The following is a 27,846-nucleotide window of genomic DNA, read 5'->3' as shown; positions in this document are numbered from 1 at the left end:
CACCCAGTGCCACAAGCTGGGATCGAACACGGCTCCGCTCGCTGCGAGGCGAAAGTGCTAACCACTCTACTTAACCTGTTGATAAACTACTCGGGATGTTTCCTGTTACGTTTGGGTCTATTTTGAGCGTTGCTCGAACGGTAAGCTCCGCCCCTCTAATGAATAATCAAATCACACCGGCATCTCAATGGTTGTCCAAATCTAACGTCATCCGACGCGACCCTTGTGACGTTTAGCCTTCCCCCTCACGTGCTGGGCTAAAAGTAGAAATAAATCAGGGTTCATACAAACATGGAAATCAGTGAAAACCTGGAAATATCAGTGAAATTTATTTTAAGCAAAAAAGTCAGGGAAATATCAGGGAAAATGAAAATATTCCTGAAAAATCAGGGAAATCAGGGAAAATTATTATGAGAACTCCAAATTATGTGCAATTTGTTTTAGTACTACTGATATTATTACTTAGTATTGAATTCATACGTTCAATCTTGTCTATATTATATTAGAAAGTGTAACAGTAATGCTTTTAACATTTTGGAGACCCCTATTATTTTAAAAAGTACACCTGGAAAATATTCAAAACTACTCTGGAAATTCTGGAAATATCATGGAAAATGGTTTTTGAAATATTGTATGAACCCTGTAAATATATTCTTGGTATAAGCTTATTTTATTTGGAATGTAACGTGTCGTTGCGATCTCCGAAGAGGACGAGCCAAATCTAAGTTCCGATCTGTATTCCGCAGAGACGCCATTCTCTTGAAACTGAAAGAGACCCGAGACGATCTGCAGGACGAGGAGGCCGAGCACCGGAACCAGGTGCGACTGCTGCGCCGCCAACGAGAGCGGGAGGCGCAGATTGATCGATTCTTGGAGGATAAATTAAAACCGCGCGCCAGTGCCGCCAGAGGTGAAAGTCCAGCCGGAATGATCAGTCTGTGAGTCGGACATTTCGAGACATTCTGTCTTCTTTCGCATCTTTGTTTCCCACATTTTCGACATTTCATGTTTATACCTTTCGGGAGATCGCGTTTTCAATTCTAATCATTCTATGGAATGTCTCTACTTATTCTTTTAAATTATTCTAGTGAGTTTATAGAATTATACTAGTGAGTTTATAGAATTATACTAGTGAGTTTATAGAATTATTCTAGTGAGTTTATCGAGGGGCTGATCACTTCGCGTAATCGGTGTACAGAGCCGTACCTTTGACTGTACTAATGGGATTACGCGTAATCTTTGAAGTCCCTGCCTTTGGCATTGGTAATCTAAGCGTAATCCAGTGTACAGATTTTCTAAGAGTGGTTAGCCCCTCGGAGTTTATAGAATTATTCTAGTGAGTTTATAGAATTATTCTAGTGAGTTTATAGAATTATTCTAGTGAGTTTATAGAATTATTCTAGTGAGTTTATAGAATTATTCTAGTGAGTTTATTTTAGAATTATTCTAGTGATTTTATAGAATTATTCTAGTGATTTTATAGAATTATTCTAGTGAGTTTATAGAATTATTCTAGTGAGTTTATAGAATTATTCTAGTGATATTATATATTTATTCTAGTGATATTATACATTTATTCTAGTGATATTATATATTTATTCTAGTGATATTATATATTTATTCTAGTCATTCGGTCGTTTATTCTAGAGATATTATATATTTATTCTAGTCATTCGGTCGTTTATTCTAGAGATATTATATATGTATTCTAGTGATTCTATAGAATTATGTAGTGGTTCTGTCGAATTATTGTAGTGATTCGATAAATTTATTTTAGTTATTCTATAGAATTATTTAAGTGATTTCATAAAAACTAGTAAAATTCGAATACCCGTGTGGCCCTTTCAAAATGAACAGAACTTTGTAAGGTCTTCGAGACTCCACGAGCATCCAAATGAAAAACTTTGGCCATTTTTATCCCCGTCACAACAGAGGCACCAATCAAATTAAATGTAGTATTTTATCAAAAGTAAATTAAGTCGAATATCCTCTGAAATGTGTAAGGTAATTTTTTATTAATTTATTTCTGTAATGCTCCCGTATTAATTTTAAAAATCAGTTTTTTTTTCAGCACTGAAAGTGCGTTTGGGCTCTATCATAATATTTCGATGACTAAAGAGTAAAAGAAATTTAGAAAAAAAAGATAAATCGTTTATCGAAACCAATTTTATTCTGATACATAAAAAAAATCTAATGTAACACACCTTTACCAAATATTTTGAATTTGATAATTTTCCAAAAAATTACGGAGGGTCTGACAATATTACCAAACATTTCAAGTTGGACATAACTTTACCCGATGGGGTAATCACTTAAGTAATCCGGTGACATATCTTAAGTAATTACTAGAAATCGCTCAATATCGGACCTGATAATTTCACAAACAATATGGCGCCTGATAATTTCACAAACAATATCGGACCTGATAATTTCACAAACAATATCGGACCTGATAATTTCACAAACAATATGGGGCCTGATAATTTCACAAACAATATGGGGCCTGATCATTTCACAAACAATATCGGACCTGATAATTTCACAAACAATATCGGCCCTGATAATTTCACAAACAATATGGGGCCTGATAATTTCACAAACAATATCGGACCTGATAATTTCACAAACAATATGGGGCCTGATAATTTCACAAACAATATGGGACCTGATAATTTCACAAACAATATGGGGCCTGATCATTTCACAAACAATATGGGGCCTGATAATTTCACAAACAATATCGGACCTGATAATTTCACAAACAATATGGGGCCAGTTAATTTCACAAACAATATCGGACCTGATAATTTCACAAACAATATCGGACCTGATAATTTCACAAACAATATGGGGCCTGATAATTTCACAAACAATATCGGACCTGATAATTTCACAAACAATATCGGACCTGATAATTTCACAAACAATATGAGGTTTGATAATTTCACTCACTATTATCGTTAACCTCAACACGTTTTTATTAAAAAAACGAAACCGAAAAACTCGGGGGAAAACCACTTTAAGCCATGGGACAGTCGACCTGATAATTCCCAAACGGTGCTTTGTTCCTTTAACTGGCGAATATGAATTACTCATAATTATTAACCTCCTGTTTAAGTACCTCGAGAAAATCTTCATAACCTTTATTTAAAATTTAAAATAACAGAGTTAAAAATGTGAAGGCAACAAAGACGGAACAATTATCTCAGAGTCCAGATAAAATTTTAATTCCCTTATATTGCCTTTAAAAAGCGCGTCTTTAGAAATCCAATTAAAACCTAATTAAAAATGGGCGCTTCTGGGTTCTGCGTAAACACTTCGGCCGATCTCGCGCCTAATCCTCTGGTTCGTTTTATTCCTAAGTGAGACTATGCATTCCGCGTCTTCAAATCTTCCCGACGAGATATCAGAAAAGGAGAAGATAGCCTTAATCTCGATATATTAAAAAGTAATTTGGAGCTTCCGGGGGAGGCGATTCTCCCGCTGACCTTGATATCTAGTCGATAGCTCGGAAATTTCCGCTTTTAAGCCTGCGCTCTTAGGTTTTCTCGGAGAAACGTATTCATCGGGACCACCAATTCGGTTGTGAACTCATTTCCGGTGCCAAGCGTCGCAAAACGGTGGATTAACCTGACATTGTTTTGGCAACAAATACATCGCAATTTACGTGTGCTTAAACTTCATTGGTCGAAAAGTATTTTTTCGACTAGACGACAAGCGACATGACTTAACCCATGGTAAACTAATTTAACCAAACCTAACATGACATAACATATCCAGCACCGTAACCAGCATTTGATTTCAGGGGGGGGGGGGGGGGGGCACGCAATGGAAACAAATAAAGAAAAATAAAAAATTGTACATACAACCATACGGTTCAGGGTGTGCACGGCCCGACCGCCCACCCCCCCCCCTGGTTACGGCCCTGAACATATCCTAATTTAACCAAACCTAACATGACATAACATATCCTAATTTAACCAAACCTAACATGACATAACATATCCTAATTTAACCAAACCTAACATGACATAACATATCCTAATTTAACCAAACCTAACATGACATAACCTATCCAACATTGTATAACATATCCTAATTTAACCTCACCTAACATATCCAACATTGTATAACATATCCTAATTTAACCTAACTTAACATATCCAACATTGTATAACATATCCTAATTTAACCTAACCTAACATAACATATTGTATTCTAATTTAACCTAACCTAACATATTCTGGAGAATCTTTGGTTTGTCTCTCGAAACAAGATACCCCAAGTATTAGCGACGGCTGACGAAGGACCATGGTCCGAAAGCTCCCTGTAAATATTAACTTTTAAATAAACTTATCATATTTTTAATCCACGAAATAGCAGTATCTTTTACTATTATTTTTAAAATTATAGGTGGTTTCTTTTCGCCTGTTCTCGGACTAAAAGTGTACTCTTTTTATCCTAAAACGTTTTATTCGCCCGTTCCGGGGATGAGAATTACTCCGCCCCAGAAACTATTCGCTTGTTCCGGATTATCAGGGCTACTCTTTTTACTCCTTCTGAAAAGGAGGGATAAAGAGAGTAAATCGGATTTTGTCGTCTGCTAGCCAGAATTTATCTGCTGAAAAAACCACAGACAGCTATTTTGGAAAAACGTTTTTACTCCGATTCAAACTATTGGCCACCACAGAATCGGAGTAAAATGACGTCATAGCCTTTTCCTTCATACCCAACTCCGAAATCCCGGAACAAGCCAAAAGAAAACGCCTTATGAGTTTACTTGGTAGTAAATAGCAAACAAACTTTCTCTAGAGGAGCTGCAGAGTAAAAACATTTTGAAAATGTTTTTCCACATATCAAACCCACAAAATGCATAGTCATAGCCTTACTCCTCTTACCTTAATCCGAAATCCCGAAACAAACGTAAATAAACCGCCTTAATTCACCATGGAACAGAATTTTAAAATTAAAGAGATCCCATTTTTCGAAATCATATTCCCCGTGAAACGCTCCTTGTCTCCAGCCTTGACGAACTTGTTTTCGTCTTCGAAGGCTGGTAATCCATCATCACCGCTGGTCTATTTATTGACCAAGGCTTAGAAAGCTCTTAGCACTTTCTCTCTCAGCGTAGATACCACCCTCGAACTCTCTTTTTACTCCAAAAAGTATGAAAAGTTTTAAAAAGTGTTCTTCTCTTTCCGGAGCAGTTTCGTGAGGACCGATTCTCTGGAAACCTCGACGGTGCGAAGATTGTCCGAACGCGCTGTCGCCTCTTACCGGGAGGTGTTCCAGCGCCTACAGCAACTATTCCTCGACGACCAGGTCAGTTTCCAACACACACGGTACTAGTCTTTGCAGCCACTGTTGTTCCGAGCGGTACATTTCTACATTTTTAGCACGAAAATACCTTTTGGATTTATTTAATCGTATTTAGTACGTTTGGAAAATTTATGATACGAAAATAAGTTTTGATATTTTTTGGCATATATTAGTACTTTTTAACTTTTTGGAGTTCATTGAAAGTTTTATAAATAGTATCTGGTTTAATTTCATCACCAAAGCAGCTGGCTTTCTCCGAATTGAAAGCGACATTCACGCTGTTTTCAAGGGCATTGTAATTGTTGACAGTAGTGACAATGCCGAATTCAAGTTTAAAAAAAGGAAGAAAATTGGTTTCATAGATGGCGCACTAAGCGGAAAATCGAAAAGTACTTTTTTCCCCAAAAAATGCTTCGAAAATACGTTCTGTGATTGGAGGAAGTACGTTTCTGAAATCGCTCGGAACAACACTTGTACTTCAGGGCTCTGAGATAAGGTTGGGGTTGATTCGCAACCGTAAGCTATCGCTACGCCATCTTTTGGTTGCCTTCGACAACAACATTGCGTCTAGGAGCAACAAACTCAACACCCCACACAAGGAGAACGCACCCCGTTAAAAGTCGTGCAATTTATTGTGTATATTTTTCATTGGCTAGACGCTTTAGCGCCTGCTGCCGTCGGAAGGGGAAAATTCGGAAATTGTCTTCCCCCCCGCCCGTAAAACGTGCAGCGTTAAGGCTCGTCCAATGAAATTTGTACACAACACTGCGTTAGCGTGTTTAAAGGCTATATCTGCGTTCCCCTTGTGTTTGTTGCTCCTAGGTCAGGTTATTATTTGCATTTCATTATATTTAATTTATAACCGTTTCGTGTTTCCTCCCTGGTAACGCAGCCATTACAACACCCAGATTCGGGAATGTTTCTATAATTTTACCACAACAGACGCTAGATCGTAAGTACTACCTCGGAATAGAGTAGCGCCATCTAGATTCGTTTCGGTCGCCCAAGTAGCGACTTTTAATGCCATTAACTCAGATGGCCGGGTTACAATGCGTAGGAGGGTGGTGGCAAGCCCTTCATAATTTTTTATCAGATTTCTTAAGATTTTACTAGCTTTTTTTATCGAATTTCTTGATTTTTCCCGGATTTCTTGATTTTTTCTTGAGTTCTTTATTGTTTACCAGATTTATTGAGATTTTACTAGCTTTTTTGATCGGGATTCTGGATTTTCTTACCGGATGTCTTGATTTGCTTACATGATTTCGTCATTTTAAAAAATTCGGGGATTTGCTTAAAATCCAAAATCCACTTCGAAATTTAACACATTTAACATTTGGTTGTGGATTTCTTCCAAATCGTACGACATTTTTGGAATGATTGACTTCTCATCCTAGAATTGTGTAGCGTTTTCCGCAGTACCATTGAACTTTGAAAAATGTTGTACAGTTCACTCAACATTTTACAAAAAGCTTTAGAAATTTCACACCGATTTGGAAAAATAGCCAAAAATTAGTTTCACAGGACGCTACATGATGGCGCTCATATCCTAGATTTTGTAAATTTACTTCTCCCTGGACACCGGTGCACTGCGAGTAGAATACTTTTACAGGCGCCAGATTTATTTCGAACTTTGACTCATTTGAATCATGATGCACTTAATACTACTGATAGTAATTTTGCACTTAATACTACTCGTAGCAATTTTGCAACTAAAACTACTTTCGAAGCATAAAATTAATCTTTACGATTTAAAGCCAAATTGCTTATTTCCAATTTTTAATAAAGTTAACCTTAAAGATGTTTTATTATCTTCCATGTGTGTTAATTTTTAAAGCACGTATGGTAGAATATTTAGTAGTAAATGTACTATGTATGGTAGAAAATATTATTAAATTTGGAAATGTATATTATTAAATATTATACAGAATATTTCTTACCATACATAGTATATTTACTACTATACATTCTACCACACGTGCTTAAAAACACACCCGCTAAATCTTTAGGGATAACTTATTAAATTTAATTTATCTAAATTAATAATAAAATAAAATATATTCCTCCATCAATAGTTTAAAAATTTTGTAACATCCAATTCCAAACCTACCTTTAAAAATGGCAAAAAAATAACCAATATTAAATTATGATAAATAGAAATCGACACAATTTAAAATGGAAAAGGAAAAAACCAATAACGTGTTTTTCCACCCTTATTTACATAGTTTTAAATGAACCACTTTCCATCGACGGTATCCTCAAAATTCGCTTCCAATATTTAGCGATAACCAGCGTCGTTGAAAAGAAGTGAAATATTGTTCCTTTGACTGTAAAGAAACTGTTTCTCTCTTTTGGGAATATAAATATTGGAAAGCAAAGGCTTAACACGCCTGTCTCTTTATAGCGCGAAAAAGAAAGGATTTTTTGTCGCATTCAGCGCGCCATCTATGTTTGCTACTACGAAACATTTTACTTTTTCATTTCTTATTGGTAAAACTCCAATATAAGACTTAACTTCTTTTTTTCATTTTCGCTAGTAAATAATTCGATAATCTGTTTAGCTCTTTTTTTTTCCCAAATCTGCGGTCGAAACTGTTTTGAGGGAGGTTATTGGAATACGGGCTACACTGTATGTCCGTTAAAGATATTAGTGGTTTTGGTAATTATACCCTCGGTTATGTAACGATGTTCTTGGTTCATATATTTTATTGAGTTTTCACATTAGAGGTTTTTAAGTTTTATGGTTTGAGCATTATAGGTTAAAACACTTTATAGATTGTGCATTTTAGGTGAAAACGCTTGATGGTTTGTGCATTATAGGTTAAATCGCTTGATGGTTTGTGCATTGGAAGTGCAAACGCTTTTTGACTTGTACATTATAGGCTAAAACGCTTTATGGTTTGTGCATTATAGGCTACAACGATTTTTGGTTTATGCATCATAGGCTACAACGATTTTTGGTTTATGCATCATAGGCTAAAATGCTTTATGATTTGTGCATTATAAGTGAAAACGCCTTATGGCTTGTACATTATAGCTTAAACCACTTTAAAGTTCGTGCATTTTAGGCTAAAACACTTTATAGTATGTGCATAATAGGCTAAAACACTTTATAGTATGTGCATAATAGGCTAAAACGCTTTATACTATGTCCATTATAGGTTTAACGCTTTTTTTACATCATAGGTTAAAACGATTTTTGATTATAGGTTATGGTTTTGTAAATTAATTTCGAAGAATTTTTGCATCGTTTGCTGATATTTTGATAAGTTTATTTCGGGAAAAACGTTCTTATGACTTTTGAATTTGTCTGTAGCAGACGCTTGATCATAGGCGCCACCTCTGAGAAGCTAGCGCCGTTACGCCACCTAGACTCGTTTCGGTCGCGAATAGTTTTTATATCCTGTGCAGCATAGTTTTCTTTTATGGCTTTATAGATTATTTAATATCCATTCTGTAGAATATTTTTATGGCTTGTCTGTTATAGATTATTATTGTGGTTCATCTGTTATATATTATTTTTATGGCTTGCCGATTATAGGTTATTTATGTTATAGATAATGTTTATGTGTCGTGTGTTGTGTGTTATAGATTATTTTTATTGTTAGTCTATTATAGATTAATTTTATTGTTAGTCCATTATAGATAATTTTTATTGTTAGACCCTTTATTTTTATGTCTTGTCTGTTACAAATTATTTTTGCGGCTTGTCTGTTATATGTGATTTTATGGTTAATCGGTTATGGGTTATTTTTAACGAATAGTCATTTATGAATTAGTTTTATTGGTTAGTCATTTATGTATTAGTTTTATTGGTTAGTCAAGTATAGGATAATTTTTATTGGTTAGTCAAGTATGGGATAATTTTTATTGGTTAGTCAAGTTTAGGATATTTTTATTGGTTAGTCAAGTATGGGATAATTTTTATTGGTTAGTCAAGTATAGGATCACTTTTATTGGTTAGTCAAGTATGGGGTAATTTGTATTGGTTAGTCAAGTATAGGATAACTTTTATTGGTTAGTCAATTATGGGATAATTTTTATTGGTTAGTCAAGTATAGGATAATATTTATTGGTTAGTAAAGTATAGGATAACTTTTATTGGTTAGTCAAGTATGGGGTAATTTGTATTGGTTAGTCAAGTATAGGATAACTTTTATTGGTTAGTCAAGTATAGGAAAACTTTTATTGGTTAGTCAAGTATAGGATAATATTTATTGGTTAGTCAAGTATAGGATAATATTTATTGGTTAGTCAAGTATGGGATAATTTTTATTGGTTAGTCAAGTATAGGATAACTTTTATTGGTTAGTCAATTATGGGATAATTTTTATTGGTTAGTCAAGTATAGGATAATATTTATTGGTTAGTAAAGTATAGGATAACTTTTATTGGTTAGTCAAGTATGGGGTAATTTGTATTGGTTAGTCAAGTATAGGATAACTTTTATTGGTTAGTCAAGTATAGGATAGTATTTATTGGTTAGTCAAGTATGGGGTAATTTTTATTGGTTAGTCAAGTATAGGATAATATTTATTGGTTAGTCAAGTATGGGATAATTTTTATTGGTTAGTCAATTACACGTGGTTTTTATGTTGTAGCCGGGGCACTTCACCGAACAAAAATCCTGACTACGGCACCAGCACCACATTGGGTGTTTTGAGTTACTTACGCCGCTCTCAATGGCTTTCGGATAAACACGTTAGGTGCCCTTTAAGAAGTGACTTAAATGTGTGATTTTATAAAGTTTTTCTGAAAAACTGGATCTCAATCATTTATCTAACGCGATATTTTGTTATTCATTTTTTCAGCTAGAAAACGTCGACGATGCGAACAAGTCAGTTGAAAAGGTGTCCGGCAAACGTCCTTCTTTGGTGTCCCAGGGCTCGGAAGCCTATTGCGACTTTGACCAGTTGGTGGATAACTTTATACGAGAGGAAGAGCGCAATTTCGGACTGTTCGCCTTCGTGGGTCAAGCGTCGGAAACGGGTGAGCGCCTGCAGCAGCAAATAGACTGGGCGCGCACTCGCCTGCGAGATTTGGAAGTCGAACAGCGCCACCAAGTCGAATACAATCGAGAGAGACTGCACCAATTGCGAGTGAGAGTCTTTGTTTTTTCAATTATTTTTTCAATTTTCGGAGTTTTTATCCTACACCGTTCGTGTCGGGTTTGTGCGAAACTATTACGTTGTGGTTTACTGTAGTAGAAGTTGTATTTGGTTTACCGTAGTAGTAGTTGTATTTGGTGGGATACTTAAAGCGCGTAGGAGCTACAAAGAAAACGCCTTGGGTGCTTTTCCGTATTACACCTAAAAGATCCCGTAAAGTATCGTAGCCGCAACGTGAAATATTTTAATTTTATCACCCAACAAGATTGTATTGCGATTTTTCAGTTTAACTGGCGAAGAAAATTTGTCGTAACTCCTTAAAAAATACTTCATCTACGACAATAATGTACATTTTCATATTTTAAAGGGAATATAACCTCAGGTATTTGGTGTGGAACACCAAAGTTTGCAGCACTGGCGGCTTTGGCTTTTTTGTTTGGCACCCCTTACAGGGAAATTTGAAAAATTGAAGGGGTCTTTTCCTTTAACTCATTTTTAAGATGTATATTTTAATTTACGATTACAATTGGACGCTAAGACTCGGTCATAAGACGTGTTAAATTCGAGAGGACTTGAATAGCGATGCCGCGTTATATATAGTAGTTATTTAGTCCCCGTTCGTAAGCCTTGGAAATCTCGAACAAACGGATCGAATACGCCATAGGTTGGAGAAGCGGCTCTAGTGTAGCACTGCGCGGCTGTAGTGTAGCACTGGGTGGCTCTAGTGTAGCACTGGACGGCGCTAGTGTACCACTGGGTGGCTCTAGTGTAGCACTAGACGGCTCTAGTGTAGAACCATCCAGGTACTGCACGACTAGGTTTTTTTTAAGTTTATAAGAAAATCAGCTTATTTTAACGGTAACCCTTGGATTGAATCAAGCCTTGTTGTTGAATGTAAGACGTAACACTTATTTTTAGATTAATTGTCTGGCCGTTAAATGACGCCGCTTTTATTACGGGCAGGGGTTGATTAACGAGAACGGTCAAGCTTTAACCAGTTAGATTGCCCTATAGCCCATTAAAAACTAAAATTTATGGCGAAAACCGCATCAAAAAATATTGAGTGGTTAATTTTTATTAAAATAAAGAAATTTCGGGTTATCGAAAAGCGCGCGTCCGCCGCGACACCTGGTGAGAAACCGGCAAGACACTCCCGGCTCGATTAAAATTGATAAAAAAAAAAGCTCGCGCTGCTGTAGATGCGAAAGATTTTATTTTTTATTTTTTTTTAATTTGCACGCGCGGCGCTTTCCAGTTATAAGAGACCTAAGCCTAAATTGCGCGATTTCAAAAGTTACGCTAGTTCGCAAATCGCTCATACGGGCTAGCCACGTCTCGGGCCCCTACTATTGGTAAAGTTCCGGACCCCTGGGCTTAAGGTTTATTAGGGCCCTCGCGGATCCTTCCCTAGCCGCGTCTCGGGCCCCTACTATTGGTAAAGTTCCGGACCCCTGGGCTTAAGGTTTATTAGGGCCCTCGCTGATCCTTCCCTAGCCGCGTCTCGGGCCCCTACTATTGGTAAAATTCCGGGCCCCTGGGCTTAAGGTTTATTAGGGCCCTTGCTGATCCTTCCCTAGCCGCGTCTCGGGCCCCTACTATTGGTAAAGTTCCGGACCCCTGGGCTTAAGGTTTATTAGGGCCCTCGCTGATCCTTCCCTAGCCGCGTCTCGGTCCCCTACTATTGGTAAAATTCCGGACCCCTGGGCTTAAGGTTTATTAGGGCCCTCGCTGATCCTTCCCTAGCCGCGTCTCGGGCCCCTAGGCTTAAGCCTATACTCAGCCTAACGATTAATCTGCCGCTGGTTTTACCGGGTTGTGTGAAATTGCTTTATGGTCTTAGGCTGTATTGTTTTGTATTAGATTCGGTCGTCCTCGTCGGTCTGGGATTTGAGCAGGGCAGATAATCTTTTTTAAGTGTTTTTCACGGGAGTGGCGACGGGCTACTTTACTTTGTTAGCTTCGATCTTGTGGCGGACCATCTCTCGCTTTTTCCAAAATAAATTCCAAATATATTTGAAACTCTTTTCGACTAGGCTATATTTGGTTGCCTTGAAATTTGATCTTACGGCCAACCATATAATTAAATTGTTTAGTAGAAAAACTGCTATATTATGGACATGATTGGTATAAAAGCTACTATATTATTCAGGTGTCTAGTAGAAAAACTACTATATAATTGACGGGATTAGTAGAAAAACTACTATATAATTGACGGGATTAGTAGAAAACTACTATATAATTGATGGGATTAGTAGAAAAACTACTATATAATTGACGGGATTAGTAGAAAACTACTATATAATTGACTGGATTAGTAGTAAACCACTATATTATTAAGTTGTTTAATAGAAAAACCACTATGTAATTGTGGTGTTTAGTACAAAATTACGATGTGTTTGACGTGTTTAGTAGAAAAACTTCTGTATAATTGACCTGCTTAGTAGAAAACGTACTATATATTTTACGTAAGTAATAGGGAAACTTCTATATAATGGATGATTTAGTAGCAAGTTTTTTAAAATAAATGTGTCGTTCAGTAGAAAACTATATAAATTAAGAGTTCAAAATTACGATGACGCAACAACAATTACGAATTCTAAAAAATATATCTAGTACAATCATCCTACAATGTAGTATTTCTACTTCTTTCAACCCTCCTAACCCATACTAACCTTTAAAATCCAACACAAGTACCAATTACTGGTATGCATATCGAGGCTTTGGTTTTTTTTGGTTCATAAGATTAAACGCTTTTTTTCAGCCAAGTACTTTTGCTAATGTTGCTTGAAAATCAGTGGGAAAATTCAGTCGGTTTAAGCCTCGGCGTTGGCACACGTCGTAGAAAAAAAGTCTCGACCAAAAAAAAGTCCAAAGTGTTTCAAGTAGGGGGCGCTGGTGACAATTTATGATCTTCGTTTCTAAATCCTGACCCTCGTATATAACTCTCGACTCTAAAGTTAACTTGATAAAAGTAGGCTTAACGTACGACGTATCATTTTAAATTTAGACCAAGGCTTAACTTCGCGCCACCGTGATTTTGTTACGGTTCGAGCCCAGATTTAACTGACGTATTCCTGAAAGCTCGAGATAACGCAGTCCGTACCCCTTTCGTCTAGCTTATAGCTCGCTGTCCGCTGACGAAGGCTTCAACCGCGGAGGCTTTGGATTCAGACGATTGAGTTGAAATCGTAAATGGTTTTATGTTAGGCTGGAGGGCCTTGACTCGGGAGACGATTTCACTTTTAAGCCTCCCCCTGGTGTCGCAGTCCGGAGTTAGCGGCGATGGGAAAACTTTTTTCGGAGGGTAGCAGTTAAAGTCTTTCTGCCCGTAAGATTTTTTTATGGGATTTTTCTCACGAAGGGGGCTTTTCGTAAAATTTAATTTGTACGGAATCCTTTGTGGTGTAAATCGAGTTTTTAGTTTTCCTTATAGGTGGCGCTGCTTTTTACGTCTACCCGGCGAATAGACAGTTTTAAGGGTACTAGAAATTTATCGATCATCAAATTTTATCTAGAATCTATAGAGTGTCTTTGTTAAACATATAACGGGTGGTGAATAATTTTAATTCAATATAGGTTAGTTTCCCTTTAAGAATTGTTCGAAAAGGCGTTGGTTTCGCTTGAAGAGTTTTTTTCGAAGACATGTTATTTTCCCTATAAGAATTTTTTTCTGTTTAAGAATTACGTGTTGGTTTCCCGTAAAGAATTTTTCCGTTAACGTGTTAGTTTCCCTTTAAGAATTTTTCCGTTAACGTGTTAGTTTCCCTTTAAGTTTTTTTTCCGTAAACGTGTTAGTTTCCCTTTAAGATTTTTTTCCGTAAACGTGTTAGTTTCCCTTTAAGAATTTTACCGTAAACGTTTTAGTTTCCCTTAAAGAATTTTTCCGTAAACGTGTTAGTTTCCCTTTAAGAATTTTTTCGTAAACGCGTTAGTTAAACGACCGGGTGATTGATATATGGTTTTTAGCATAAAGAGTGGTTGAAGAAACGCTCATTTCCAACCAAATTCCTTTTTGGTTATTATAATACGTTTATTAAATCAATGTACAATGAAAATTTGTTCAAATTTAAATTAAATATTTAAAACATATTTAATACATCGGGGGATTGTGTATACTTAAATTTTCGTGACATCTGGTTATAAAGTGAGTTTTAAAACACATGGTATTCCCTTTTAGAATCAAATGTTTCAAGCGCATTAGGTGCCCCTTAATAATTATTTTTAAAATACGGAAAAGAATTTTAATATATGCCAGTGGCCATTTAAGAATTGAATTAAGAAAATATTGCTCTTAATGTGATCTTTATCAAACTACTCCATTCTAAACACCTCAGTTTCCTTTTAAAATAAAATTGAAAAAGCACGTTAGTGGCCCCTTAAGAATCGAATTAACAAAGCATGGTAGTCCCTTTATTAATTATTTCCAAAATACGTTAGAGGTTCTTCAAAAATCAAATATTAAAAAACGTCATTTGAAAAAGATTTCCTTTAAAGAATCAAATTACGTAAGCTGTTACTTACCCTTTAAAGGCCTAGGTTTTCTTCTGCCAGTCCCCCTTTAAATTAACTTAGTGGAGCACAAATACCCTGGTGGTCGGCCAACCGCTGAACATGTTGGCCTAATTTAAAGGGGGACAGGCAGAAGAAAACCTAGGCCTTTAAGAATCGATTTAAAAATATATAATGCATGAAAATTAATTTTACATTAATTTTAATTTATAATTGATACTAATGTGACTAATCACAAATTCCAATTCTATAAATATATTATTAATATTTTAATAATATTATTTTATTAATGATAATATTAATTTTTTTATAATTTTAATAATTGAATATAGTTTCTATGAAAAGAACCAAATTGTAGAAAATGTCAGTTGCCCTTTAAGAAACGAATTAAGAAAAATATAATGCACAAAAATTATTAAAGAATTATATTGATCCCTACCTGATCTAGGACCAATTACATAATTTTAAAATACGTTAGACGCCCTTAAAAATATAATATTAATATTAATATTTTAAAACTATTGGTTCATTAATTAATTGATATTAATTTATCAATGTTAATATTAATTTATCAATGATAATATTAATTTATTAATTCTAATATTAATTATTATTTATAATTTTAATCATTGAATATAGTTCATATTAAAAAACAAAATTTCAAAAGATGTCAGTTGCCCTTTAACAAACGAATAAAAAAATAAACTGCAAGAAAATTATTAGAGAATTATTTATGTTTACTTTATCTAGAACCAATTCTAAAATTTTAATAATATTATTTTATCAATGATAACATGAATTGTTATTTATAATATTAATATTTCAATATAGTTTCCTTTAAAAGAACCAAAATGTAGATGTCAGTTTCCCTTTAAGAATAGAATTAAAAATAATATAATTTACGAAATTTATTAAAAAATTATGGATCCTAATGTGATCGAAGACAAATTAGGCAATTTAATTTGGGAAGTATGACGTCACTTGTCATCTTCAGGTGCCAATATTTCAAAAGCCACTTACTCTTTTGAAATTAGCGCTAAAAATAAAACAGTCATCTACAAAGCAACACTATATCAACGGTTAATTAATATCAGAAACCCTGATAATATTTTTTGGGTCGCTTTAAAATTAATGAGTTTAATGAGGCATCGCCTTTCGTGATAAAATACCTCATTAACCTATACATTTTATCCCTTTGAAAAAAAAAATTTAAGAAACAAAAAAATGATAAAAATATATGATAATATAGGAGCCGTTTGCGTTTGAAACAATGATGTATTAGCAGTTAAATGACTCTGAAACAAGCCTATCAACTTAAGCTGCCTAAACCCAAAAAAACTGTTCTTATAGAAATAAATTTTCTAGTCTCTCTTTAGGCTTAGCTAATGCGTCAATTTAACTACATAGTGCTGTGGAAGTAGGGCTCTTTTACGAAAGCAGGTCATTTTAAACGTTTAACGTCAATATATTGAAAATTTTACTTCAATAACATTAGGTCATAGCTTAAAATAGAAATTAATTTAAAATAAAAATTACGTTTTACTAATTTGCAAAAACTACTTCATTTGACTTCCAAATATTTATTTATATGAAGATATTACGTCATATCTTAAAACGTAGCGGGAAAATATTAACTTACAAGCCCATTGAAATTTAAATAGTTGATTTTATAAAATAAAAAGTGTTCTTGCCTAACTTGTTAAAATGCTGCTCGTACGTCACAAGAGCCAGCTTTTTTAGTGTATTCTGCGCACGAGCGATTTGCACGCGCGCTAGAAAAACGCTATATTCCTCTGGCGAGGGTAGCGCGCGCTCGTAGGCTTGTAAAACTAAGAGACTGTGACGTAAGAGCAACATTTCAACAAGAAGGCCACGTTACTTTATATAAAGATTTATTAAGTCATTAAATAAACTGCAAAATTAATTAAAATTTAAAAAATATGTCGGTATTAAGCTAAAATTATAAATTAATTTAAATCGGAATTATATCATTAACTAAATTGAACAAAATAATCAAAATTAAAAATATGTCGTTAGCTAAAATAAAATAAATATTAAATTATTTAAAATTTCTATAAAATTCTAAGCTTATTAAAATTAATAATTGATAATACGCCAAAGATGGCGCTACACAACACTATGGGGTATTTCTCTCTCCTATTTAACGAAGCGGATGACAGGTGACACAGAGAGTGCGTTTATTATTAAGAAGCGGGGAAAACCCCCTAGTGTAGGGTAGCGCCATCTTCAGTCGGAGTAAAAATTTCTTCATTCTAATACTCCAGCCAAAATGAGATATAATCTCTTAAATCTTGTCTGACAAAAAAATTGATCTACTTTAGCAGAAATATTTAAATAAGGAAATCTTTCAAAGATAATATAATCCTAAAATATGTTACGGCAAATCTCCAATTTTCCCCACAAATCCTCAACGCTATTCTAATGAAAAATATGTAAAATAGGATTTATCCACCTTATGCTCCTTCTTGACAAGTTCCCTCTTCCCAGGTCCCAGGCGCGGGGACAAGGACAGGCACAAGGTTAAATAATAAAAAAATTGGAATGGGATCCATTCTAGTCCGAAATCTCGGGCTCCTACAAAAATTGAATTTTCTACGAACCAAAGAATTTATATAACCTGATATATGTATATTTGAAATGGAAAATTTTGTAAGCATATATTCTATTACATTGTAGTTATATTGATTTTATTTTTTATCGGGTTCAATTGGTGTCAAAGACATCAGCTTAACCAAATTTTGAGGTTCTTTCCTGGCGATTACATTCGAGTTTGTTTGAAAAATTATTCCATGTTTTTGTCAGTGACTATTTTTGGAGATCTTTAAAACTGTTTCCTTAAAATTTAACTAACCTGTTTTTAGGCTTACTATTTTTAAGGGCAACTAACGTATTTTAAGCTTACTTCTCAAACAGAAACTTGTGTGTTTTTAGGCTTACTTCTAAAAGGGCAACTAACTTATTTTTAAGCTTACTTCTTAAAGGGCAACTAACGCATTTTTAAGATTACTTCTTAAAGGGCAACTAACGCATTTTTAAGATTATTTTTTTAAGGGCAACTAACGCATTTTAAGCTTACATCTTCAATAGAAACTAACTTACTTTTAAGCTTACTTCTGAAAGGGCAACTAACGTTTTTCTAAAGCTTTCTTCTGAAAGGGCAACTAAGGTTTTTCTAAACTTACTTCTGAAAGGGCAACTAACGTTTTTCTAAGCTTACTTCTGAAAGGGCAACTAACGTTTTTCTAAACTTACTTCTGAAAGGGCAACTAACGTTTTTCTAAGCTTTCTTCTGAAAGGGCAACTAAGGTTTTTCTAAACTTACTTCTGAAAGGGCAACTAACGTTTTTCTAAGCTTACTTCTGAAAGGGCAACTAACGTTTTTCAAAACTTACTTCTGAAAGGGCCTCTAACGTTTTCTAAGCTTACTTCTGAAAGGGCAACTAACGTTTTTCTAAGCTTACTTCTGAAAGGGCAACTAACGTTTTTCAAAACTTACTTCTGAAAGGGCCTCTAACGTTTTCTAAGCTTACTTCTGAAAGGGCAACTAAAGTTTTTCTAAGCTTACTTCTGAAAGGGCAACTAACGTTTTAAAAATGAACGCCACGACAGTTACTGTATTTTCTCAAATAGCAAATAACATTGGTCACGTCAAGAATGGAAAACAATTTCTACAACCCAATTCTTAAAGGGCAACTAACTTCAGTATTTATGAAGTTGATCCTTTAAATCCAACGAAATCAAAAATATAGTTCAAAGTAGTATTTTATTTTGGGATTTGAAAATCGAAAATATCCGCTATAGCTATAGTTAACTGAAATATCCCGGAGGTGAAGCACCCAAAATCGCCAAATATGAAATAAAGGGGGCGGGAGGCGATACGCGTAAGCCCGGGGTTGCTGCCTTTCGCGAAATCCGGGGTGGGTTTAGTCAATGGAATCCATTCTTTGAGAAGAGAATCCTCCGCGAAATATATTTTTGTCGCTGGGAAAATGCAATTTTCGAGCGCGTCCAACTCATTTTCCCGCGAAAAGTATTAAGTCTTGAGCGCCATCTAGAGAAGCGAAAAGACGCGAAAATTTTATTTTTTTCAATTCCCCGCGGAAACGCCTCCTGGTTCCCTTTCAAGCCCCCTCTGGTGGTGTTTTATCGCTCTATTTCCGAGCCCCCAAAAATGCGAAATTGTCTATCGTTCTATAGCTCTGTCCGAGATTGTCCCCAACCAATTCCTTTTTATGTGTCCATTAGAAATGATACTTTTGTCTAACGACGGGTTCGTTATGATTCTAATGTCTAACGACGGATTCGTTATGAGTAGAATTCGACGGTTAGACAATTTCATAGTGACATCAACCTTAGAATACTGAACTGTGTCTTAGATACCCTTTTCAGACGATGCTTATAAAATAGGACTAAGGGACCGTTCACAGGATGCAATTTTATTGGTTCATATCCCATGTATCAATTACTTGGTCACAACAAATGTTGTAAGTCGGAAAATATCCGGAAAATGACCGAGGTCTTTTTTCCAAAACATTTTCCGAATTTTTCTGAAAAAAATAAAACGTTTTCATTCCACGATTAGTCTAATATTTCGGAAAATATCCGGAAAATGACCGAGGTCTTTTTTCCGAAACATTTTCCGAATTTTTCTGAAAAAAATAAAAAAAGGTTTCATTCCACGATGAGTCTAATATTGTTTGCAAATTTAAATAAAGCTGAATTTTCGCCTCATTTTTTCGAATCTGAAAGTTAAACTAAACCTCGAGACTAGCTTTAAATTGATTAACAATGTAACACTATTAACGTTTTGTAGAATGTTTACTGTTATTAGACCTTTTGTATCGATTAAAAGTAAAAACATTAAAAACCCTTAAAAAGTAATTTATGTTTCAATTTTTTTTTCGATTTGCGGAAAAATTTCTGGAAATTTGTCTGCCATTTTATTTTTCCGGAAAATTAACAACACTACCACAACACAATTGTTTGATATTCAATTTTTGAGGGTCGCGATAGTACGACAATTGTCCACACGAGGGCTCTCTATTTGGGTTACTCCAATGGAATTATCCGCATTTTTTAATATCGTCCGTTATACTGCTTCTAGTATGAAATTTAGAAATAAGGTTTAGCCTTTGTCGACGGGTCAAAGGTTTCAAAGTCACCGAGTCAGTAACATTACAGAATGGCTTAAAGGGATAATGAAAAGCGTAAATTACCTATATTTTATCGATTCCTAATCCAAAAGAAGTTCAAAAAATATACTTACATTACCAAAAAAATAAAACTCGATTTTTAATTAAATTAAAACTTCGAGAAAAACGGGCCTTGGTTATTTCGACGCATCCAATGGCAGCCAATAAAATCGCGTTTTACTTCAAATCTTAGAGCATTTAAGTAAGTAAAACGCCATTTTATTGGCTGGCATTGCCGAATCGGGAAAAGCGCGTAATACAGTCTGCCGGCATCGAAATCACCAAGGCCCGATTTTCTGTAAGTTTTAATTTAATTAAAGGAAAAGTTCAGGTTGGGTAAAACTTGGGTCTATTTGAAAGATTATGTTTAAATAAACTCAAAAACATCAGTCGTAAAATTGTATCTTTTTTAATGACGAGAAATTAATTTTTAAACGAGCGAAATATACCCGCCAAGCGAGCTGCCATTTTCTTTCGCCTTCCCTCCGCAGACCGCGAACAGCGCGTGATTAAAGTCCTAAAACGTCTTTCAAATAAATCCAAATATTACCCAACCTGAACTTTTCCTTTAAAAATCTTTTTTTTTCGGGTATAGGTACCATTTGTTTGAAGTATCCAACTAATAATAATAATAATCAGCTAGGCTAATACCCAAGGCACCACCTTAGTCCCAAGTCATCCAGCGACTTTCAAAGCCATTAATTCAGGTGTAGGAGGGTGGTGGCAAGCCCTTCATGCCAACAGCTTTCTACACTAACTATTACCGTTAACCTCTACAAATTTTTATTTGAAGTTCAACCAATGAAATTAAGCTGTTCCCTAACGTCACTTACGCGCAGTAGCAACGCTAAGGTTTTTTCACAGGTGGGCTAATTATTTTGTGGCCCCTAAGAATTTTGTGGCCCTTAGCGGGAACCTTGGATGGACCATATTTCGCAAAAGTGGTGAAATCGAATAAACCCAAAATTTTCCAGGAAGCGAGAAGAGCAAGGTCGTTTTATTGTTGCGGCTCTCGTCGCGTTTTCTGGACACCCTACTGACCTTGTATATGACCTGGAGGGGACACGTGCATGCCTGGGATATTTCCCTAAATTCCCATAAGCCCCTTTCTTTTCAACTTTTTCTCAATTTCCGCTACCTTCCTCCCGAATCTATATGTTTATGGTCTACTACCTTTTTGAGTAAACAAATTGATTTTGAAAGATTTTTTCCAGAAAAACGTTTCTTCGCAATAAAACAAATTTCTAGAGATAAAGAAAATTAATAAATTAAAATATGTGGCCCTTTTAATATAAATATGTGGCCCCTCTCAGAAATGCAGGGGGGCTAAAGCCCCCACTTCAGCCCACCCTTAGCGCCGCTACGCGGGAAGTTTAAAACATTTAACCCGTCGTCTGCTGACTATTTAACATAGCTATAATCGAAATAGCAGACATAAATAATTTTGACTGGCTAAACCTAATTTCTAAATTTCATATTAGAAGCAAACGATAATAAAAATGCGAATAATCCGGGGGGTCGGACATTTACCATAATCCCGTACACTTTGTCTAAAATCTCCAAATTTTTTAACTCTCGCTATGGTAAATTAACATTGAAATCCCAAAATCACTTCAAAAAGTAATGATAAAATCGCCAAAATCTCTACGAAATCCCGAAATCCGGTACAAAATAATGGCAAGTGTCCGACCCCTCGGAATAATCCCATTGGAGGGACCCAAATCTAGTGCTCGGAATTGTTTATTCATTATCCACAAATTTTCCGATTTATTTAAAAAATGTTGGTAAAAAGAATATCATTTTAACTTATTTAATTATGTTTTTTACGCAACCAAGCATTTATATGAATAAAAGTGGTATTTATTTAAATAATTGTTTGTTTTATTTAAATAATAGGCTTATTCACTTTCGATTATTTAAACATTTTACAATTTTTATTCAAGTATTGGTTATTTAAATAAATATTATTTAAAATATTTTGTTTTCGTGAGAATTAAAATCTGTTAGTTTTGGTGTAACATAGTTTAAATGAATTTTTACTGTGAAATTATTTTTTCAATAATTACTTTCGTTGATTTAATAATATATATAAAATATAAATATGTATAATTTTGATTGAACAAAACATGAATATTAAATTACTTTATATTAAATTTATATATTTTAGAATAGTGGATTTTTATTTTATTTTAAGAATTACGATTAACAGAAATCACGGAAAATATGCCATTTTTTAAAATTTGAAATATTTAAGTTGCTTTATATTTATTAACATGATTTCTTATTGTAACGTAAGATTTAAAACTGAAGTCTAATGTTTGTTCATAGTGTTTTCACGATAACGGTTATTTATTATTTACTCGCCCTGTATAATTCAGGGTTGCCACAGTACCTGAAAAACCTGGAATTCCTGGAAATGTCAGGTTTGAATGTAGGTTGAAAAGTCAGGAAATTTAAAAATGAATCTATAAATCAGGGAAATGTCAGGGAATTTAAAAATTAATCTATAAATCAGGGAAATGTCAGGGTATTTAAAAATTAATCTATAAATCAGGGAAATTTCAGGTAATTTAAAAATTAATCTATAAATCAGGGAAATGTCAGGGAATTTAAAAATTAATCTATAAATCAGGGGAATGTCAGGGAATTTAAAAAATAATCTATAAATCAGGGAAATGTCAGGGAATTTAATTTCGGTTGCCAATAGGAAACCTTAACTAAACTGCAAGTTGAAAAACGTAAATTTTACAATAAAATAAGTCACGGAAAATCTCCAGATAAGGTTAAGGGAAACGTGTAAAAGTCAGGGAATTTGTATCTGGAATAACTGTGGCAACCCTGTAATTTATAACTCTATTTATCTCTTTATAATTTGAAAGGTTTATTTATCTCTACTCGTTTTATTCAGTGATATCTTTCTTTATAATAAATTTATCGGTTTATTTTAATTTATTGATTTCTTATTAAATTTCATCATACTTTGCTGGTGTTGAAATCTAATTTCCACAAGTACAGTTTTCATATACCTGAGAGCCAAGGTCAAGCAAATCAAAAATCCCCGTTTTTAGAAAAATACTTTTTTACTGTTTTATGATAATAGTTGTAATTAAGTAATCTGATAATTTAAATTAGAGTGGTAAGTCGGACAATTTTCCCTAAAATATTTCTACGTGCTTTCACTGTTTTTTCCATGTCACCCACGTCCAGTTTCGCTAAAACTAAACAAAAATTTGGCTGTACTTTTTGTATTTTCCGGTAAGATTTCCCTAAACAATTTAAACGGACCTCGGGTTAGATTTGTGACATCGGAGTTCAAACTGATTTGAATTTATTTTCGATACTAATTAAATGAATTATTATTGTAATACTCATATCAACTCTGTAAAACTATTGTTAGTACTTAGATATTTATTAGCTAGTATTTTATGATAAACAACAATCTTTACCTGATACACTGCTGTGGCTGTCAATGAAATGTTAAGCCTTAGTTCACGAGGCTATAAACTGTTAAACCTTGGATTAATAATAAAAGCTAACGCGTTAACTTTTATTATGCATCCAAGTTTAAACAACATCGAAACCGTACCAAATTTTTCGTTGTTTTAAATATTTAAATCATCTCCTTTTATGACTAGTTAAGTAAACGAAATACTTTTATACTGTAAAACAAGGGTGTTACGGATAAGAGTACCGAAACTTTCTATATGCATTCTATGGGTCTCTATGAGTAAAAAATGTCTAATAAACATGGGTCCTAAAGTGCTTCGTTTCAGAGATATGGGCTCCCAAAAAACTACCCCAAAAATCCGGACACAGCCTTAAATCTGGCAAACAATATTCTTCCTTGAACCAAATTGTTTTCATTAAACTATCAATTGTTTTTTATCCGTGAGGCGAGAAACTTTAATAACAAGGGGCAAAAGTTCATTAATGTCCTTTTAGAAGTAAAATGAGTTTGAAGACAAAGCACAGTTTTCCTTCCCCCTCTTACCGTAACGAACACTTAATGGAAAGGTGTATTTAAAACCATTTCTGGTGCGAAATAGGGATGCACCGATATGGGTACAGCCGATATATCGGCCGATATTAACAAAGTTACCTATCACAATATTATGCTTTTTTGTTTACTCTCGTAACCACCTGTTAAAAAATGATATGATCTATGGCTTTTGGAGTCTAAAAACCACTTATGATTCCTGACCGTTTTGGACGTGAATAATTATTTCCTACAACAGCGATCAAAAAGAAATGTAAGGTTGTGGCAATAAATGTTTTCCATTAATTAGTTAGTTGAGTATCGCCTTTTTTTTAAGTTTTTCCTGAAAATGTTTTTCTAATACCAGAAGTATCGGCTAATATCGGCCTCGCTTAAGCCGATATTGGCCGATACCGATATTTGAAAAATTAGCCGATATATCGGTTACCGATATATCGGTGCATCCCTAGTGCGAATTCGGCCCCAAAAATTTCAATAACCATTTAAAGGACTGCCACTAGATGGAGTCGGGCGGATGGAGTGGCATTTCGTCTAGGCGTTGCCATGGACCTTGGGGTGGGGGGGGGTCGGTACTAACAAAGATCTCAAATCAAATCTTCTCCCATACATTGGCGAGATCCCCCCGCGTAATTGAATCGTTTCTGGCACGCCATCTAGCGGTATACTTGAGTGATGCCCCTTTAGAGTTGGCTGGCGAGCATTTCCGTGAGAGAGTCCGGACTGCCCCTGGTGGGAGACTGCAGTGGAGAGCCCTCTCGGAAATATAATAAAGGCAATCATTCAGAAGTTGATGGTCATTTGCCAGTAATACTCTCCAGAAAGGAAAACGCAGCCCCGGAGATATGAGATTCTCAGCACACACACGACCGCTTTTTTAGCTTAAAAAAATTCGTTTTTTAAGCTTTTATTTTTCGCCCGTTACTGAGCTTCGAAATTTCAGGGGTGTTACTTAAATAAAGCCGGTTTTTTGTTGGTTTTTGGGATGCTTTTGGCTTAGAATAGAGTACGAAAAAAGATTTCTAACATTTTAAAAGCGCTATCAACAATCTTAAATTATTTATCAACAAATCTTAAAATATCTATCGACAAATCTTAAAATATCAATGAACAAATCATAAAATATATATTCATAAATTTTAAAATATCTATCAACAAATCTTAAAATATATATCAACTAATCAAGATATCTATCAAGAAATCTTAAAATATCCATCAACAAATCTTAATATATTAACAAATTTTAAAATATATATTAACAAATCTTAAATTAAATGTTAACAAATCTTAAAATATATATTAACAAATCTTAAAATATATATTAACAAATCTTAAAATATATAAAAACAAATCTTAAAATATCCACCAAATATTTTAAATCTCTAGTCGAAATCATGAAATATCTACAAAATATCTTAAAATATTTACAAAATATCATAAAATATTTACAAAATATCATAAAATATTTACAAAATATCATAAAATATTTACAAAAAATCATAAAATGTTTACAAAATATCATGAAATATTTACCAAATATCATAAAATATTTTAATACCTTCGAAAAAAATATTTAAAAAATATAAAATATTTACAAAAAATCATAAAATGTTGACCAAATATCATAAAATATTTACAAAAAATCAAAAAATGTTGACAAAATATTTACAAAATATCATAAAATATTTACAAAATATCATAAAATATTTACAAAAAATCATAAAATGTTGACAAAATATTTACAAAATGTTGACAAAATATTTACAAAATATCATAAAATATTTACAAAATATCATAAAATATTTACAAAAAATCATAAAATGTTGACAAAATATTTACAAAATATCTTAAATTATATTTATTAAAATATCTTAAATTATATTTATTAAAATATCTTAAATTATATTTATTAAAATATCTTAAATTATATTTATTAAAATATCTTAAATTATATTTATTAAAATATCTTAAATTATATTTATTAAAATATCTTAAATTATATTTATTAAAATATCTTAAATTATATTTATTAAAATATCTTAAATTATATTTATTAAAATATCTTAAATTATATTTATTAAAATATCTTAAATTATATTTATTAAACTATCTTAAATTATATTTATTAAAATATCTTAAATTATATTTATTAAAATATCTTAAATTATATTTATTAAAATATATTTTAAATATATTAAAATATTTTCAAACAAAATTAAATATCTTCCAATAATTTTAACATGCTGTCCAAATCGAGGGGCTGATCACTCCGCGTAATCGGTGTACAGAGCCGTACCTTTGACTGTACTAATGGGTCCATAGAGACGAGTCGGGTCCACTTTTTTTCCGGCCCGACCCGACCCGACCCGAAAAACGTAAAAATAAATTTTGCCCGATCCGACCCGACCCGAAATAATTAAAATAAAATTTTGCCCGACCCGACCCGACCCGAAATTTTTAAAATTAAATTTTGCCCAACCCGACCCGACCCGTAAAAAATGAAAATAATTTTTGCCCGACCCGACCCGACCCGACCCGATAAATTAAAAAATCGATTTTGCCCGGCCCGGCCCGGGAACCCGACAAGACTCGAAAACCAGATAATTCCCGAAAACCCGACCCGACCCGGAAACCCGATCAGACCCGAAGAACCGCCGCAACCCATAGCATGAAGCTTTTTTTTTCATTTTATTATATAGTGTAGATGTAGATATGCAATACCAAATATAACAAGAGGCATTTATTTATTTAAATAATTTTTGTGAAGAACAGTTTGTTGCGAAAGAGTTGAACTTTTTAAATTCGTTCTTCGAGGACCAAGTGTCAGACCCGTGTTGGAAAATACACGTTCGTGACTCGTTTGTGACGCGGGAATATCTAGAATTCTTTCAAAGTACGCCGAGACACGCGACTTGCAATTTAACGCCGGGAAATCGAAAGTAAAACCAAAACGAAACGTAAGAGAAGTTTAGGCGAATCGGACGACTGAGACGACCTTGAAATGATAGTCAATAGACGCTAGTCGCGCTGTTAGCAGAACTCATTACGTCTATCTCTCTCCCACCCCCTCTCTCTTCCTCTATCTCTCTTCGTACAACACACGAAGGGCAGAAACATTTCACACGACCTTTCGCGGGTAAGGGTCGGGTCGGGCCGGGCCTTTTATAAAAGCCGGGCCCTTTTGAAAATTAGCCCGGCCCGACCCGGTCCATTTAATTTTAAAATGAAAAAAACCCGGCCCGACCCGGACCCGATTGAAAATTAGCCCGACCCGAAATTTTCAAAAATTAAATTTGCCCGACCCGACCCGTAAAAATTAAAATTTATTTCTGCCCGGGCTCGGGCCGGGTCGGGCATAAAAAGCCCGACTCAATCGGGGGCCCGACTCGTCTCTATAATGGGATTACACGTAGTCTTTGAATTCCCTGCCTTTGGCAGTGCTAATCTAAGCGTAATCCGGTGTACAGACTTTCTAAGAGTGGTTAGCCCCTCGGTCCAAATATCTTAATCTCTTACAATAATTTTACAATCTGATATCTTAAAATCTCAAAAAATATCTTCTAAATATTTTAAAATATCTGCAAAATATCCCCAAAAACTTTTCAATCTCTTTTAAAAATCAATAAAAAAATGCCCTTTTAAAAATTTAAAAATAGTCTACTAAAAATCCTCAAATCAGTCTCAAAAAAATTGATGAAAATTATAA

At 34.2% G+C, this 27,846-nt stretch overlaps 1 protein-coding gene across 1 annotated transcript in view; it reads left to right on the top strand.

Annotated features, from left to right (window-relative positions):
• Ccdc114 (Coiled-coil domain containing protein 114) overlaps positions 1 to 27,846 on the top strand; it is a 181,789-nt gene that overhangs the window by 106,531 nt on the left and 47,412 nt on the right. The window contains exons 5-7 of the mRNA XM_090167243.1: positions 747 to 938; positions 5,208 to 5,322; positions 10,128 to 10,415. Coding sequence (XP_090023369.1) covers positions 747 to 938; positions 5,208 to 5,322; positions 10,128 to 10,415 — 595 coding nt within the window. The remainder of the gene's footprint in view (positions 1 to 746; positions 939 to 5,207; positions 5,323 to 10,127; positions 10,416 to 27,846) is intronic.

The sequence above is a fragment of the Leiobunum rupestre genome, chromosome 2, assembly GCF_980474605.1.
Source record: "Leiobunum rupestre chromosome 2, qqLeiRupe1.1.hap1, whole genome shotgun sequence".
NCBI classification, from domain to species: domain Eukaryota; kingdom Metazoa; phylum Arthropoda; class Arachnida; order Opiliones; family Sclerosomatidae; genus Leiobunum; species Leiobunum rupestre.
This window is presented reverse-complemented; position numbering and strand designations above follow the sequence as displayed.